General features: G+C 43.3%; 2 protein-coding genes across 3 annotated transcripts in view; one reads left to right on the top strand and one right to left on the bottom strand.

Annotated features, from left to right (window-relative positions):
- Armc2 (armadillo repeat containing 2) overlaps nucleotides 1-4,580 on the top strand; it is a 109,920-nt gene extending 105,340 nt beyond the window's left edge. The window contains exon 20 of the transcript XR_003948649.1: nucleotides 3,667-4,580. The gene's annotated coding sequence lies outside the window, so the exon portion shown is untranslated. The remainder of the gene's footprint in view (nucleotides 1-3,666) is intronic.
- A 26-nt stretch (nucleotides 4,581-4,606) lies between these two features.
- Nucleotides 4,607-16,827, bottom strand: part of Sesn1 (sestrin 1) — a 97,863-nt gene continuing 85,642 nt past the window's right edge. For both annotated transcript variants that reach the window (NM_001162908.1, NM_001013370.2), the window contains exons 5-10: nucleotides 14,618-14,860; nucleotides 10,367-10,514; nucleotides 9,239-9,351; nucleotides 7,679-7,869; nucleotides 6,563-6,707; nucleotides 4,607-5,771 (exon numbers count right to left, since the gene is read on the bottom strand). In NM_001162908.1, the coding sequence (NP_001156380.1) occupies nucleotides 5,685-5,771; nucleotides 6,563-6,707; nucleotides 7,679-7,869; nucleotides 9,239-9,351; nucleotides 10,367-10,514; nucleotides 14,618-14,860 (927 nt within the window). In that variant the 3' untranslated portion in view covers nucleotides 4,607-5,684. The remainder of the gene's footprint in view (nucleotides 5,772-6,562; nucleotides 6,708-7,678; nucleotides 7,870-9,238; nucleotides 9,352-10,366; nucleotides 10,515-14,617; nucleotides 14,861-16,827) is intronic.

Here is a 16,827-nt window from a genome sequence, read left to right as displayed (position 1 = left end):
GATCCTTTGTCCGTGTGCACATTTGCTTGTGTTTCTGGTTCTCCGTAGATGTATTTTCCTACTCTGTTGGTCTCTTGTTTGTCTCTAAGCTAGTATATGTGCACATTACCCGCCTTGACTCATTTTATAGAGAACACTGACTTTGTCCTTTTCAATCCCCTCCTCCTTTATTTTGTGTATTCAAGGCCCTCTGGGGCTCAAGGTGAACTTTAGATCCAGGCACAGTGAAACAGATCTGCTCAGGAGAGGGAGCTGGAAGCCATCCTGGGCTACATAATAGGTTCAAGTCTAGCCTTGGCAACTAAAGGAGGCCATCTCAGAATAAAGAGTAAACAGCAGGCTGTGGATAGAAATGAGCCCAGAGCATTTGCCTAGCATGTGTGCAGCCTCCACGTTCCATCTCTGGTACTGAAGAAATTTAGAAAGATGTAAATTTTAGAATATGGTTTTCTCTCCTGCAAAGCTCTATCCCTGAGGAGTAAAGATAACTGCAGTGAATGTGCACATTGCTGGGCGTGGCCCTTGCGTTATAGCGATAGTGAGTCCTGATGGTCGTGGCCCTAGCGATAGGTCTTCTAACCCAGGAGCACAGCTTTCATTTCCTCGAGTTTTTAATTTCTGACACTGTTTTATAATTTTCAGAAGAGAACTTTTTCATGGTGTCTACACCTGTCCAGTCTGTGATGACAGAATGCCTTATACTAGACAGTACACTTATTGCTCATGGTCCTGGAGGCTGCAGAGTCTAAAATCAGGACTTTGGTCCTGATGCAGGCCTTATTATATATATTATGTTATATATGTTATACATGTCTAATCTGCATAAAGTTTGCTGTATGTGTATATTACATATATTGGGTGTGTATGTGCATGCACGCCTCTGTATGTGTGTATGTGTGTACATGCGTGCAGGCTCATGCATCCATCGAATGTCACAGCGATACTGTAGAGGGAAGAGGACATCATTGAGTCAGTTCTCTTCCTTTCTCTAAGGATAGAACTCAGGTCTTTAGGCATGGCAGGCAGCAAGAGCCTTTACCACTGAGCTATCTTGACAGCCCTCTAATTTCAACTATTTGACTTTTCTTTCTAGTTAATGTGGCTAAAGGTTTATCAATTGTGTCAATCCTTTAAAAAAAAAAAAAAAACTTTGATAATCCTTAATGCTGTTTCGTTTCCCTGGTTTCTTGTGATAGGATTGACTCTCCTGTTTTTTCCTCCCCGTTCTCTTTTCCTCCCCTTCTCTTTCCTCCCTGTCCATCCATGCTCCCTCAGCAATGCTCCTTTTAATGTAGCTTCAGTCTCCACTCTTTGGAGTGGAGCCAGTACATTTAGGCACTGCATTTTAAATTTTCTTTTGAAAAAGAGATGCTTGCAAATCCCCTGATTTCTCTTGACCCATTAACGCTGTTGTCGAAGTTGTATATCCTTGTGGGTTCCCCGAGTTCCTTGTGTTGATGATTTCTAACTTCGTGTCACTGTCATCAGCATACAGGTCAGGGGCTGTCTGCCTGTCAGTCCTGGGGAATGGCCCGTGTGCACACGAAAGAGAGTGGCTTCTGCTGCGGCGGATGGAAGCTCTGTGTGTCAGGGCCTCCTGTGCTGGTCAAGCCTTTTCTTTCCTCTCTGACCTTTGGTTTGGTGTCTGCTCACTGTTGAAAGTGGGCACCGATGTCAGGCGCTGATACTGTACGAGTACATGTCTGTTTCTTGTGTTTTCTGTATTTTAGAGCTCTGATAGCTGGCTGTGTATGTTTGTAACCATCAAGTCTTTCTGCTGAATTGACCGGCTGGGTTACATAGTGATATAACCAGTCTCATTTTCATGCTTGTGACAATTTTTGACTAACATCTACTTTGCCTGATGGTAGTATAACCATCTCTGTACTCTGGCTTCCATTTGTGTGGGATATTAATATGTGCTCCTTTATATATATATAGTCCCTTAAATGCAGCGTATAGATGCTTTTACAAAGCTATCCAGTTGGCCTGTGGATCCACAGTTATGCCTGCACATCCATTTATAGTTGACACACTTATGGACGGGAAAGGACTTGCTGCTCTTAACTAGCTTCTCCTTCTCTTGTTGCCCTTTAGCCCTCATTTTCTCTCGGCCTTCTTTGGGTTTCACTTTTTATTTCTGTTTTTGTGACATGCTTTTATTATCTGTTCATTCCCTTCTGTATTTATTCTAGCCATGTTTTCTTTGTGGTTACCATGGGAAGCGTAGAAAGCACTGTAATCGTGTAACAGTCTATTTTTAACTGGTAACAACTTTAACATACAAAAACTATGCCTTTATAGCCGCACTTATACCTCTATTTACATACTATTTACATACTGCATAGCCATTTACATAGCCATTTATATTCATGCCTGTCATTTTTGAACTCTATCAGAACTAATAGTGAGTATAAGTCCCAGAATTATACAAGCGACTCTGTCATAAACTTGTTCATGTTTACCTTTGCTGAACTTTGATTTCATGCAGCCCCACACTGGAGAGACCACTGCCTATACTATCCTTTTGCCTTCCAGATGAAGTTTCCTTTGTAGGGCAGGTCTAATGGTAATAAATCCCCATAGCTTTGGCTTATGTGGAAAAGTCATAACTCCCTTCACCTTTGGGAGCCCCTGACAGTTGCCTTCCTGATTAGCAGGTGATTTCTTTTGGTACTCCTAATGTACCATCTCTGTATGGTGTCCTGAACAGTTTCTGCTGGGAAGCTACAAGTCTTACACCCTTACAGGTTGAGTTTTCTTCCCTTGCTTGTAGGCTTCTGTCTTGAATGCTCAATACTTTGACTATACAACAGTGTCCGGGCTTCCTTACTGGCTCGGTGGCTTTATCGGATGTTCACTGAGCTTCTTTAATTACTGCATCTGTTTCCTTCTTCAGAATTTGAGTGTTTGTTAGCAAACGGGCATTTCCACTGGCCTGCTCTCAGGGACCTAGCAGCAGCTGCCACCACCGGGTATGCTGTGCCCAAAAGGGCCCCAGCCACCCCAGCTGCTTCTTCCCTTCACCTTCCCCCGACCCACCATCTCTCTTTCCTTCACCTTGTTTCTCTGTTTGTCTGCCTCTCTTTTCCTCATGTGCCCACTCCAAGACAGCCCTTGCTCTCGCTCAATAAACCTCTTGCACTAAGTCTGTAATTTATCAGAGACATCATCTGGCCCAGGCTTGACAAAGGTATCCCACCACTTGCCACCCTTTATCCGCCCAGTGTCTGGAGTGGAAGGACAAATGAGGGCTGTGAAATGGAGCACAGTGTAGAGTGACTGTCTAGTATGATTGAGGTCCTTGGTGCCACCAAGCCAAGCAAACAAGCATTTTTTGTCTCTGAATAGCTTCCCTGTCTCACATCTAAGACTTCTCACATGTGCGCTGGCCGCACGGTGTTGGAATACCCTTTCAGTCCTTCATTTTCCCTCGTTCTTTTGCTCCTGCCTGGCATGGAGTGGCCTGTTCTTCACATTCAGCAGTTTTCACATGTCTGATGAAGTGGGAATCTTTCACTGGTTTCCAGGTACTGTCTCATGTTTTCAGGTGTGTGCCCCAAGCTGGCCTCAGACTTGCTTAGGTATCCTAAGTCTGCATCAACCCCCACGTCTGGATTACAGGCAATGGCTACTAAGATTTTCATGAAATTTGTTTTTTTCCAGTTGCCTTGCAGTTTTCCTGCTGCTCCTCTGCGCCCTTTGCTGCCCCAGTATCTGCCTGCAGACGCCATACTTTGTGTTCTTCCAGTGCACTGGCTCTTACTGGTTTTCAGCAGCATCAGAATCATCTAAACAATGCCAGCAAGTACCACCAGTGTCCCGTCAAGGGAGACAAAAGCCAGTCTTGGCAGCAGAAGCTGGACTTTTTCCTTTCTGTCCTGAGCATGATCTGTGTGGTTTTCATTCATTCTGTGCTGTGCCGGGAAGGGGCTCTGCTGAGCCCTGTGTGCCTAATTAGGCTTCTCACAAAACACTTCTCTCTGCATTGCTGTTAACTTAGTGTCTTGCCGGGGGTTGTAGTGCATGTCTGGTGTCAGTGTGCAAGGGGCAGGCACCATGCACCGCTGCACCGCTAACGCATAGGAGCATCTGAGGATACTGTTTGTTTCCCACAAGGGGTCTACTGTGTCTACTGTGATTTGAGGGTGTCCTCCAGAAAGAAGTTCTAGAGCTGGGCTGTGGGACAGAGGACGTGCTTGGTCCTGGGAACAGCACTCAGTTATCGGCGACTACTTTTCACAGAGGAATGGGTTCATGATCACAAGAGCCTGGCTCTTGCTTGGTCCTGAGCGGGAGCAGCTTGTGGCTCTGACCAGACATGGCTTAGTCTCCCCAGCCCCCAGCATCATGAGCCAAGGTAACCCCTTTTCCCCTCGACAGGATATCTGGATCCAAGTACTGAGCTGTGGTGATGCACAACGGACTCTCACAGCCTTGAAGAAGGTGCCACCTGGTTTCCTACCCTGCTGCACTGCTTTTTAAACCAGCAGGTTTCAGAGTAGCTCTGCTGTTTATCATCTGCCACTCCTCTGACCCCAGTGTGGTTCAGAACTGAAACTCAGATTTGGCTACTAACTGTGAAGCTAAAGTATAACATGAAATTAATAAAGCAAACTGTGGAAATTACTCTTTATTGAAAAATACCAGTAATACTGACAGACTTCAAAATCAATTTACGGTTCCAGAATACAAAGTACTTAATACATTTTTTTCCAAACCTGTTTGTATCTCAAAGTTAGCATTTTTGTAAATCAAGATACAAATATGATAACTTCACTAAAATATTTTCCAGCTTTATTCTTTAAGGAGCTGTATAACCTTCAAAGTCAGGGTCCCGAGGTCAGCAGGGCATGGGGCAGAATGCACCTGGCACTCCCTGTGCAGCAGACTGCAACCACATTTTCCACATTGTTGGCACCGGAACCAAAAATCCCGCACAAGACAGCTGTCCTCCAGGCTCAGAGAATATTGGGAAACGCACATCAAAAGATAGCCTGTTTTCCTTATAATTAACACACTATCATTTTAAGATTGCTCTTTGGAGGAAATCTTTTAAGAATGTCATTGCAATATCATCCAATAACTGAATTTTAAAAACTATAATGAAAGAAATGAACTGTTACCGCCAACACGGTCTTGACTGAGCTGTGAGTAAAAATTCTATGCTTTTTTAGATGCAAGAAAATAATGCGCATGAGTTCAATTCAAAAGCACACAAGGTGTGGCGTGGGCTCAGGTGGTAGCAGCACTCAGCCAAATAGCCATGTGCTCATCCCCGCACAGCAGCACCGAGCGCCACTCAATTCCGCATGTGTGAACTTAGTAGCCACGTCCCAGTCTTTACGCACTCTGTCTTGTCACCTTGTCACATCAGAGCAATGGGATCTGGAGATTTACTAGTTGCTGTATTGAAACAAGTTCACAGCATCTCGTGCTGTCTGTCAAAAAGCAAACACTGTGGCCGGCAGCCTTTCTTCCCAGCTCTAACACCAAAGCTGCCGAGTGCTCACTGCTAGACAGGCAGTGAGATCCCACAGTAAAATAGCAGACACTAAAGGAATTGTGGCACATGGATTTTTGAATGCTTTTTATCTACTGTTGGTCCTGGGGCTCTTGGTTCCATCCCCTTGTACACTAAATGTGCTGTTCATTCCAGGGTCATCTTTAATGGAGGAGAGGCATCAGGTCATATACCGGGTAATGGCTCTCAGAGCATACAGGAGTTCTGCTTGCATCCTAGCTTCTATAAGAAGCAGATTAACATGGACCTGAGTATAAAATACAACAACACATAAGGACAGGTTAGAAACATCACTGTTTTCTGTGCATTCAATTAAAAACAAAGTCCCAAATGAGTGCAGTTACTTGTCCCTTAATGAGTTGATGGTTTCGGATTCTCCTTGGGTAACCCAGTCCCCGGGTGTCACACTAGTGCGCGTTAGTGTAGTCTAAGCCCTCAGAGCACAACATAAAGCAGATGGGTGGCTGCTCCAGGGTCTGGAATAGTGACAGATACTGTACTTGTTACTCAGCACAGATACAATCATTGTAAACATTCGTGATCCTCACTCGGCTCAGTCTATGGATGCAGAAACATGACTCTGAAAGGCTGACTGCATAGTCTATGTGCTACCAAAGAGCGTACATCTTTACTTGTTAGCACAATATCAGATTTCTTTTGGGATAAATGTCTTATTCTTCTTACATTTGACCACATGTCTTCCTGGATATTTGTCACAGTTCTAAAATCTAGGTACTGCTTTGTTAGGCTTCTAGGATTCCCTGCCAAACCATCAATTTCTAGAAAGATGCTTCCACCCATCCCTGCCTATGCAGTTTTTAAAAGTTCTTCCAAAATGGTAGTCTTGGGTGGAGACAGCTATGCCAGTATCTCTGAGGACAGACCAGCCCGGTCGTCTATCCTCGCTCTCCTCTCTCAAGGGTACCCGAGACAGCTGCTGTGGGACGGCATTTTTCAGGTCGTTGAGATCCTGAGTGGGTTTGAGGGAAGGAGACTAACAAGCCTGCGGATGACAATGGGCAGCCCACAAGCACGCACCTTCTCAGAGTGCTTGAACTGCCTCCAGAAGCTGTCATACATCCTTTTGGTAACCTTTTCAGGAGTGCACACGACGGTTTTGATGTAAACTTTAAAGCTACGATCCAGCAGCTGGTTAATTTCCCCATAGTCATAGTCGTCGTATCTGTTGAGAGACGCAGGGATGAGCTGCTGTCAATGCACAGCACACACATCTGTAAACGCACGCTTTCCTCCTCCTCCCACACAGTGAGAAATGATACAGCTTTATGATGCTAAGATGGGCTGAGATGAAAAAGCATAGAGGAGAGAACTTGGGAAGAAGAGAGAGAGTTTTCAAGTGCCTGAGCGGACTGTTCCCACAGGACTGGGTATTACAGAACTGCATATTCACAATCACAAACACAGAACCATGCTGAAACCTACTCTGAAAAGAGCACAGAGTGCTGAAATTAAGGATTTATATTTATTACTGGTACTATTATATACCATACAGTGGAAATTTACTTGTGTAAAACGAGTTTCTGGGGTCGGATGAGGAAAAGATGCCCTGGGTGCGTGCGTGGAGCAGGGGGCAGCCAGCCGGTGTCACTGTTAGGAGAGGCCGAGAGGCCTGCAGACTACAATGTCTGTTCTGACTGCTGAATCATGGGTTTCGATCACAGGCATGGAAGTTACCTATTGTGTTTTCAGTGGAAAAGAGACAAAGCTCTTGGTAAAGCTGGTCCTATAGCTATGCAGGAGGCTGAAGTCTGGGCACTGATTGGTCAAGCTCACCTCCTATCTGTGCTGGGACAGCCAGCCTGCTCTTCCAAGTCACCTGCCACCTGTCAAGGCCTTACCTCTGCCCTGCCATTCTAGAGGGAGAGGGGGGGGGGAAGAGGGGAGAGGGGATAGGGGGAGGGGGGAGAGGGGGAAGGGGGAGGGGGGAGAGGGGGGAGGGGGAGGAGAGGGAGAGAGGGAGAGAGAGAAAGAGAGAGCGCAAGCCCAAACTGTGATAAAGCAGGTCTGTGAAGCTCAAGAACTTTAAAAATAAGCTGAATGTGTGTGTTTGTGTGTGCCACGTGCACACTGCAGGCACCTAAAGACTTCTGTGTAAAGGAAGTGTCTTTATAAACGTTAAGAAAACAGACTGACCGTATTCCAAACATGCAGTGGATATAGTTCCAGATAGCCCGTCTGAGCATTGAGGTATCAACATCTTTGTGCATGGCCATAGTATTGTAAGTTAGATTGTAAGCAATGTGAAATTTCTCATCAATTAACTGTCCCACATCTGGATAGAGACGATTCACCAGAGAGTAACCATGGTCTTCCCAGCAGTAGTCCTAATACAAGGAAGAGAGGAACTATGAACAGTCAAATGTGGCAGAACAGCTTCCTGTTCACAGCGATGCAAGATGTGAGGTCACCAGCAGCCTCTGTTTCCCTGGTACCACAGTCTACTCTCAATTTCCATACTGGAACATGAGGAAGGAGATGGGTTGCAATCTGGTTGAGTTTAAGAAGCAAGGGAGGCACAGTCTTTCATCTCTCAGCTTTCCACCTAGCTTCCAGAAGCAACACAAACTGAAGTTCCTCCCCCAAGACGTTTAGATGTTTCTCAAATTTTGTGAATTTCCAAACCAGCTGTGGTAGCTAATAGCTATTATTCTAGCACTTAGAAAGATGAAGCAGAGAGACCAAAAGTTACATACCATCCTAGACTATAACAAGAATATGTCACAAAACAAAAATTTAAAAATATCTAGTTGAATGCATCTGTCACTCACCCCCCTTGTCCTCTCATCTGACTGTCACCCCATCAACCAGATCTTCTGACTCTAATATAAACTCTCCTCCATGCTGCAAGCCTTCAAACAACTGCCATGCCTACCTACTTGTACCTTTCTCTAGTGTTTTCCTAAAACTCGCATGTTGACATTATGCTAGCACCTGGTCACTGCATGCCCATCCATCCTGCTGCAAACCGCACAGGTTGGAGGTGCCTGACCAGCTTAAGACTTCTTCCTACTGACGGAAGCAGGAAGCCGCAGTACCAAGTCTCTTTCCAACCTTCGCTGGATAACTACACTGAGACTAACTTACATCTTCTCTCTTCTGCCTATGATATAAGCCCAGTCCCTGTGGTACCTGAGGCAAACCATGGCTTGCACACCCAGGAAAACCACCCAGCACTGAGCTACATTCTCAGCTGTTCTTTCTTTTTAAAAACCCAAATCTTTCACACTCTAATCTCTCCATAAAACTTTTAGTTCACAACAACCCCTTCAATTTTGAATTTATTGTATTTCATGACACCTTAATTCTTCCTTGAGCCTAAATTCTGTCCTTTTAAACAGTATTTTAATTTGGGTGGGTAAAGAAGCAAAAAAGTCTTAAAAGTTAGCTAGTTTCATAAATCTAATAGTTACTGCTTAACACTGTAACCAATAATTGGGCAAGTTGAGTCATAAGTCACCTGTTTGATATCTAACGACCTGAAAAGCTTGCACACTGAGAGCAGACAAGACAGCATGTCCGTGCTGCTGATTACTGATTCCAGCTTTGCTTGTGGCCAGGGGAGAGCGCGGCTGCTGCTCTGTAGACACCATCTGCTACGCACTGGACACGGCTCCCAAGTTCAGGTGCCTTTTTCACACACACATCCCAGTGTGCGGTTTCCAAGCAACTGTGTTATACACATTACAATTTTACCTGGACACGAAACGTTGGGACATGCATCCCGTGTCTGGAGAAATCCTTGTAGCCGTAACTAGTGTCCTCAAAGTGCCGAGACACATCTCTTGCTGGTGTAACTTCATCATCGTCTGAAATGATTTTTAAAAAGTCTTTTAAAAGCCTTTGAAAACAAGACGTGATTCATTTTACCCGTGAAAAAGAAATGTAAGATAATCATTTCTGACACTAAGTGACAACTACGAACCAGGACAGTCTCTGGTATCATTTCACGCATCCCAGACTGGCCTCAGCCTTGTCCTGCAGCTAAGGATAAGCCTCAACTTTCCTATCTTCTGGCCTCCATCTTCTGTGTGCTGAGACTACAGGCATGCACCACCATGCCTGGTTATGTGGTGCTAGGGATGAACCCGGGGCTTTGGGGATGCTCCGGAGTCTAACAACTACACCCTACAACAAGTCTTAACACAAACACATTGTGCTTACCCCAAAACCCTCTGTGGTAAACACACACACACTGTCTGGGATAGACACTCAGGGGATTCTGCTCTCAGAATTTTTTTTTTTTTTTTTTTTTTTTTTGGTTTTGAGACAGGGTTTCTCTGTGTAGCCCTGGCTATCCTGGAACTCACTTTGTAGACCAGGCTGGCCTTGAACTCAGAAATCCGCCTGCCTCTGCCTCCCAAGTGCTGGGATTAAAGGCGTGCACCACCTCGCCCGGCCATTTGGTAATATTTAAGATAACTAAATCCATGCTGGTGAGGTGGCTCAGTGGGTGAAGGCACGTGCCCTCAAGCCCAATGCCCTGAGTTTACTCTGAGGGACCCACTTGGGGAGGAAAGAACTGGTCCTGACAGTTGTCCTCTGACCTCCACATGCATGCATGGTGTGGCTCACACATCCTGCCAATCACTTCCAGTAATAACATTTAGCAAACAAGAAAGCTGGGGAGAGTGTTGGTGTATTACATGGCATGCTATTCTTAGTTGCCTTTCTTAACTATTTGTAAGGAGGAAAGCCCTTACAAGTAGCCTTCCTGAAAGGACACACCTTTAGGCCTGCTTTTAAAAATGTATTGACATTCTCTAAATAAAAAAGTTGGGCTTGTAAGAGAAACTATATTGAGCATATTCTGGCTGTTCTTACCCGAAGAGAAGACAAACATGCTCTCTCTCTTTTCCATCTCAAACCGCGACGCCATCTCCTCCTGGCTAGCCTCCTCCTCCTCTCGGCATTCCTGTAACTGCCTCATCTTTTCCATGAGAGCTTCCACCTCAAAGAAGGAATCACTTACCTGAAGAGAGAACACTCTATTTTACATATGGCAGGCATAGAATGAAGTTTAGGAATTTCATTAAGTCTGTCTCATAAGAATCTTTATCTTACCAGAATACAGTAAAAATACATTTTCATATAATATTAATGTATATTAATAAGTGTGATTGTTTTAGCCTATTGGGTAAAGCTATTTAAAATTTAAGGTATGAGAAAAGCATTTCAAAAAATTATAAAAAAAACATAGTAACTACTTACAGTATTTTAAAGATTGAAACAACACTGTTAATTTAAAGCAGAAGTGAAAATTGAGTATTTAAAATTTAGCTTCTACTTGTTCAGGTAAGTAAGTACCCAGAGTATAAATTGTCAACATGTCTATCATGTTTAAAATAGTAATTGTTCTATTTATACAGTTTGCTAATTAAAAACAAGCCATGTCCTCAGGTGGCTGAGCTGGCTAGCATCCCGCGGCTGGGCTAGCAGCTGTCACTGGCTGGGATGGCTACAGTGAATTTTCTAGAAGGCTGGTGCTATCACAGGAGCCGCAGAGCACGGAGTGATTCACAATCCTTTACAGACTGCGTCCATATTCTAAATCCTGAATCACATCTATGGAAGACAAACTTCATGAAAGAAGTCTTAAATTTCAAATATAAATGTTTAAATACGAAAGTAATGGTTTTCCCTTTATGAATTTCCTTTCTTTTGCTGAGAATGTTCCTTCTGTCTGTCTGTCTGACTGAGAGAAAAGGTCTCATGTAGATCAGGCAAGCCTCTAGCTAGGCAGTGACGCTGAGGATGGCCTCCTGTGTGCTGAGAGTGCAAGTGTGTGTGTATCTGTGCACGGGAAGCAAGCAGTCTACCAACACCCACGAATGCGCTAAGCCCTCAACTCTTTCCCTGCTTCCTGACCGCCACTTACTGGTCCCTGAGTATGAGTACCAGCTGACCGCTCTGAGCAGCACACCTCCCATTCCCAGCCGCCCTCACACAGAGCTCAAACACAAGCTGAAATATTTACATGATATCGATCAGAGCCTGCCTCCCCCAGAAAAAAATCTCTAAGGGTGAGGGGCCTGCTTAATTAACTAGAACAAATGAATCGGCTGTACAATGACTATCAAGATAATTCTGTATTCAGACATTTTATATTTTATATACTATGTGGTAGAAATTATGGTATAAGTATCCCACGCTGTGCCCTTTCTCTAGTAATGTGTGATAGGAAGTGTTTCTCTGCTGAGCTGGAGGTTCTCCTGACGTAGTTCTCTACAGGCTCTAAGATACAGTCAGAACCAATCCTAAAACAACGAGCCAAAAGACACTGCAGTGCACACTGTCTTTACTTACTTTTCTATTGCGATAAAGTCTCATGTGGCTGAAGCTGGCCTCAAACTTGCTACACATCGTTCATGATGTCCTTGGATTCCTGATGCTCTTGCCTCTACGTCCCCAGTGTTGGGATGACAGGTATGCACCAGACTAATCATCATAGTCACCCAAGTAGCTTGCTCACTAACTAATTCACTAAGATAAATTACGCACATTTTAATTGTTTTTAGGAAAGATATTTCTTGGTAAATTATATTGAAACCTTTTAAAGGGAAAGGAAAAACAAAGTATGTTTCTTTTGCTACTTAACTAATCTGCGAAAGTTAGGATGGTTTGAAAAAGTTCAGACCACCACCACCACCACCACCGCTGCCATTATCTGCGAAAGTTTCAGTATGTAGCTAAAGCCTTGAATTCAATATGTAACACTGGTTGGCTCCAAATTTGCAATCTTCCAAGATGGGTATGGTGGTGCATGTCATTAATCTCTGGTCTAAGGAGGCAGAGGCAGTTGGGCTTCTATGGTTCAAGGCCAGCCTATTCTGCATTCTCAGGCTCTACTATCAAGTGCTGAGGTTACAAGGATATCCAGCATGTTTAGCAGCGATTCAATATTAGAATGGTCATAGTGTGTATGGAAACTCTCTTGTTTGTTTTTTAAACCGTTTTCATTTAGAAGTATACATAGGAGATGCACCTGAAGAACAGGATACATCAGTTCACTGTCCACTGACATCAGTATAAACTGTATACCTTCTTTCAGCTTACTGTCTGGTAGTATTAGTGTAAACTATGTACTTTCTAAAAAATGCAAATTTAAATCTGGGGATAGGGAGCTGATGAATTAGAAAAATAAAACCCCCAATGTTTTTACTTTTATCCGTTATTTCTTAGTAGAAAACCACCAAGAGAATCTAGAAACTTTACATTAGCCTCGTACTAAGACCAGCGAAAGGTAAGAAGCCAACTAACACTCAGTATCTCAGCAACAGACACACAATCTCTTGGCCACACTGAGAACTTCCAAGCTTGGAAGCTGTCAGAACAGTGATGTGGTCCATCCTGGACAGTGATGTTTCCTCATGTTAATCTCACTGACTCTAAATTGCAAACAACAAACACTGAAGCTAGCATTCAAATTCTTCAGGGACATTTAAGACCTTATCACAAGAACTTCCTGTTTTATAGGAAACACGAAAGAACCAAGAGAGGCTTGAAAACTTCCTGACCATCAGCCATATAAACCATCTGTCAACCTGCACACATCTGCCCGTTTCCTGTGGTAACAGTGTGCACAGGTTCTTTGCACACATCTGCCCGTTTCCTGTGGTAACAGTATGCACAGGTTCTTTGCACACATCTGCCCGTTTCCTGTGGTAACAGTGTGCACAGGTTCTTTGCACACATCTGCCCGTTTCCTGTGGTAACAGTGTGCACAGGTTCTTTGCACACATCTGCCCGTTTCCTGTGGTAACAGTGTGCACAGGTTCTTTGCACACATCTGCCCGTTTCCTGTGGTAACAGTGTGCACAGGTTCTTTGCACACATCTGCCCGTTTCCTGTGGTAACAGTGTGCACAGGTTCTTTGCACACATCTGCCCGTTTCCTGTGGTAACAGTGTGCACAGATTCTTCTCAAGCACAAAATAAAGCCTTTGGTTATTAATGATGTGAGGAATTTAAAACCACCATATACAAGAATTAAATTTGCTTACAGAAAAGTTCAACTTGTGGCCACTGAAATGGTTCAGTTGGTAAAGGTGCTCACACCAGAGCCTGGTGACCAGACTCTGATCCCTGGGACACACACGCATGCGCACATGCACGCACGCATGCGCGCGCACACACACACACACACACACACACACACACACAGAGTTTTTAATGAAAGTAAAAATCAAATTGTTCTGACCCATTTTGAAGGAATAACAAAACAGAAGCTAGAAGTGAAAATATCTTAGTCACTTTTCTATTACTGTGAAGAGACACCATGACCAAGGAAGCTTATAGCACAATGCATTTAACTGGGAATTTGCATATAGGTTCAGAGGGTTAGTCCATTATCATCACGGTGGGGACATGTAGGTAGGCAGGCTGAGAACTTATATCTCAATCCAGAAGCAGCAGGCAGAGAGAGATGCTGGGAATGGCGTGGGCTTCTGACACCTCAAAGTGCATCCTCAGTAACACACTTCCTGCCAACAATTTCACAGCTCCTAGTCCTTCCCAAACAGTGCCACCAACTAGGAACCAGACAGTCAAATATATGAGCCTATGGAGGCCATTCTCGTTCAAAATATCAGTGTTTTAACAAATGTACACTCAGCTGTTATCACCAGATTCTATATTTGTTCAAAATTAAACATAAAAAATAAGGGAAAAATTAGAATATCAAAGTTGACTTAATTTTCTAAAAGGCAAACAATTAGAAATCCAGCCTTTTGCTAAAGACGAGGAAGAGGAGGAAGAAGAAAAACAACATCACTGCTGTGGGCAGGAAGCCTCCTCTATCAGGGTCACTAGTTTAAGCCTTCCCTTATCAGAGCTGTGGACACTTGGTCCTGTTTGGCTCTCAGACCTGGAATGATATGAATGGAGCCTCTGAGAAGGGCCCACAGTTCTGTACATTTCTTAGCATCTAGACTAGTGATGGGCATTGGAGGTAGAAATAAATTCAAAAGCAAGATCTAACATCTCTGTAGACTTGACAGGGTTTCTAGCAGGCTAGACGAAACATGGCAGTTGTAGTAACTAGTCTTACTAGTCTCACAACAATCCAGACACTCACCGAAGCATTTCCTGCTGAGTTGACTTGCATCTCATCCACACTGTGATTGCCATTTGTAATGTCACAGATGCAGTAGTTACTAACAGAAGGCGGTCTGAAGGTGTGGCCACCATCGCAATGAATCTCTGGACTAATTCCACAGCCAAATGTGAAGGAGGCAAGAGAGTGGTAGTGTGTGAGCAGAACCACGGCATGGACCAGCTCGGCGAGAGACCAGCTGTGCTCCTCTGCTTTCAGAAGGCCCTGTGGGCGACAGGGAGGGTTAATCTGAGATGTGCTGGTTAAAAACACAGCTCATTTCAGTAGTTTAAAAAGGACTGAAAACAGGACTAGACATCATACAAAGCCAGGTTAAGATTACAATTTAAAAGACATAAAACCTATAACTAGTTAAATTTTATTAAAAATATATCTAGAAATATAGGCTTAACTTCTATTAATGTATTATCATTTTGAATCTCAAATAATTGATTTAAAAATGTAAGCGAATTCTACTTTGCTTGCAATCATTTGCTGTGTTTCAGATATTGGACAATGGATGAGTCACTCTTATCAGTGGAAATGTAGTGAGTTTATGTTAAAGTGAACACCAGTGCTGCAAATGTCTGTTTTTGATTTATTAGGCCTCTTAAAGGACTTTTAAAGACAATAGCTTGAGCAATTTCATTCTAAGATTCTTAAGTCCTTGATTTTGTGTTAAAGAGTGATGCATAAATCCTACAATTTGTCAGATTCTGTGTCTCAGGTGCTTATATTATTTATCTATTCTATAATCATGTGTTTTTCCTTGACAATCTAATAAGTACTATATTAATCATACCCAAATTTTACACCTTCTTGACAATTTCTTCTATAATGTAATGGTGTTTAAAATGTTCCATAACATGGATGGACAAGACCAAAAAAAAAAAAAATCTATTCTAAGTGTTTCTGTTACATGGTACACATTTGCAGAGAGTTTTTTGTTTTTTGTTTCTTTTTTGAACTGTAGAGCCAGAAGGAACTAGTTTAAGATGTCACTACAAATTAAGATGAAGAGATGGCACTTCACGCCTATAAGAAGAGCTGAACCCTGAGACACTGAGTACAGGGACAGACACAGGACAGCAGGACACATCATAGGGACCTCACTTGGGAAGACAGTTGCTGTCTAGCATAGCACACACCTAGTTATTTACCCAAATAAGCTGAGAACTTTTGTCTACTTTTGTAACATTTACATATGAGTTAAACATCTTTATACATAACTGGTCAAAGTTGGTACTAATCAGGAGGCCCCTTAAGTAAATGAATGGGAGTGTCATTGAGCAATAAAAATAAATGATCTATGAAGTCATTAAAAAATAAGAAGCAGATGAGGTAGCTCAGATATGTAATTCTAGCATTCGAGAGGGCGAGGCAGGAGATCAAAAGTTCAAGGCCAGTCTTGACTATATAGCAAGTTCCAAGCCAGCCTTGACAGAGTAAGACTCTGAAAACAAACAAAAAATACATAGAGCACAGGACCTCCTCTGAAAACAAAAATACATAAATAAAAATAAATACCTTCATATACATATTGCTAAATGAAAGTCAGCCTGCAGGGCTCTGTACTATACAATGATACACTCTAGATATAATTAGAAACCAGCAGTTGTGGGGGCTCAAGAGAAAGCACAACACAGTGAATACTTTAGTATTTTGCACTGTACAGTAATAATAACATGTCATGTACTTACAAAGAGCACTATGGACTTTAGTCAACAGCAGTGTCATCAACATTGGCTCATTACTTTTAAGTACATGGACCACACAAAGTCCAGATGATAACAGCACAAAGATGTGTGTCTGGGGATTTTCTGTGTGACTTCCCTTTTTTTTCTGCCTTCCCTCCTTCCTCTTCCTTTTGATTTTTTGAGACTCAGGCCATCCAAGGCCAGCTTCAAACCTGCTATGCAGCTGATGGTAACCCTGAACCTTGGATCCCCTCTTCCTCCTTCCTTTTTCCCATCCATCCACACATCCATCCATCCACTGATCCAGCCACCCATCTCCCAGTGCAGGGATTATAGGTTTATTCCAACAAACCCAGTCTCTGCAGCAGAGGACAGAGCAGGGCTTTGGGCATGCTAGTCTGCACCAGCTGAGCTGTACCCCAGCCCTCTATCCAGTTCTCTTACAGACCCGGAACTGTCACTTTAAAGTGACAATTTTAAAAACTGTGACACTGA

Source organism: Mus musculus, chromosome 10 (genome assembly GCF_000001635.26).
Source record: "Mus musculus strain C57BL/6J chromosome 10, GRCm38.p6 C57BL/6J".
Taxonomy (NCBI): Eukaryota; Metazoa; Chordata; class Mammalia; order Rodentia; family Muridae; genus Mus; species Mus musculus.
Note: the sequence above shows the minus strand (reverse complement) of the source record. Positions and strands in the feature narration are given on the sequence as shown.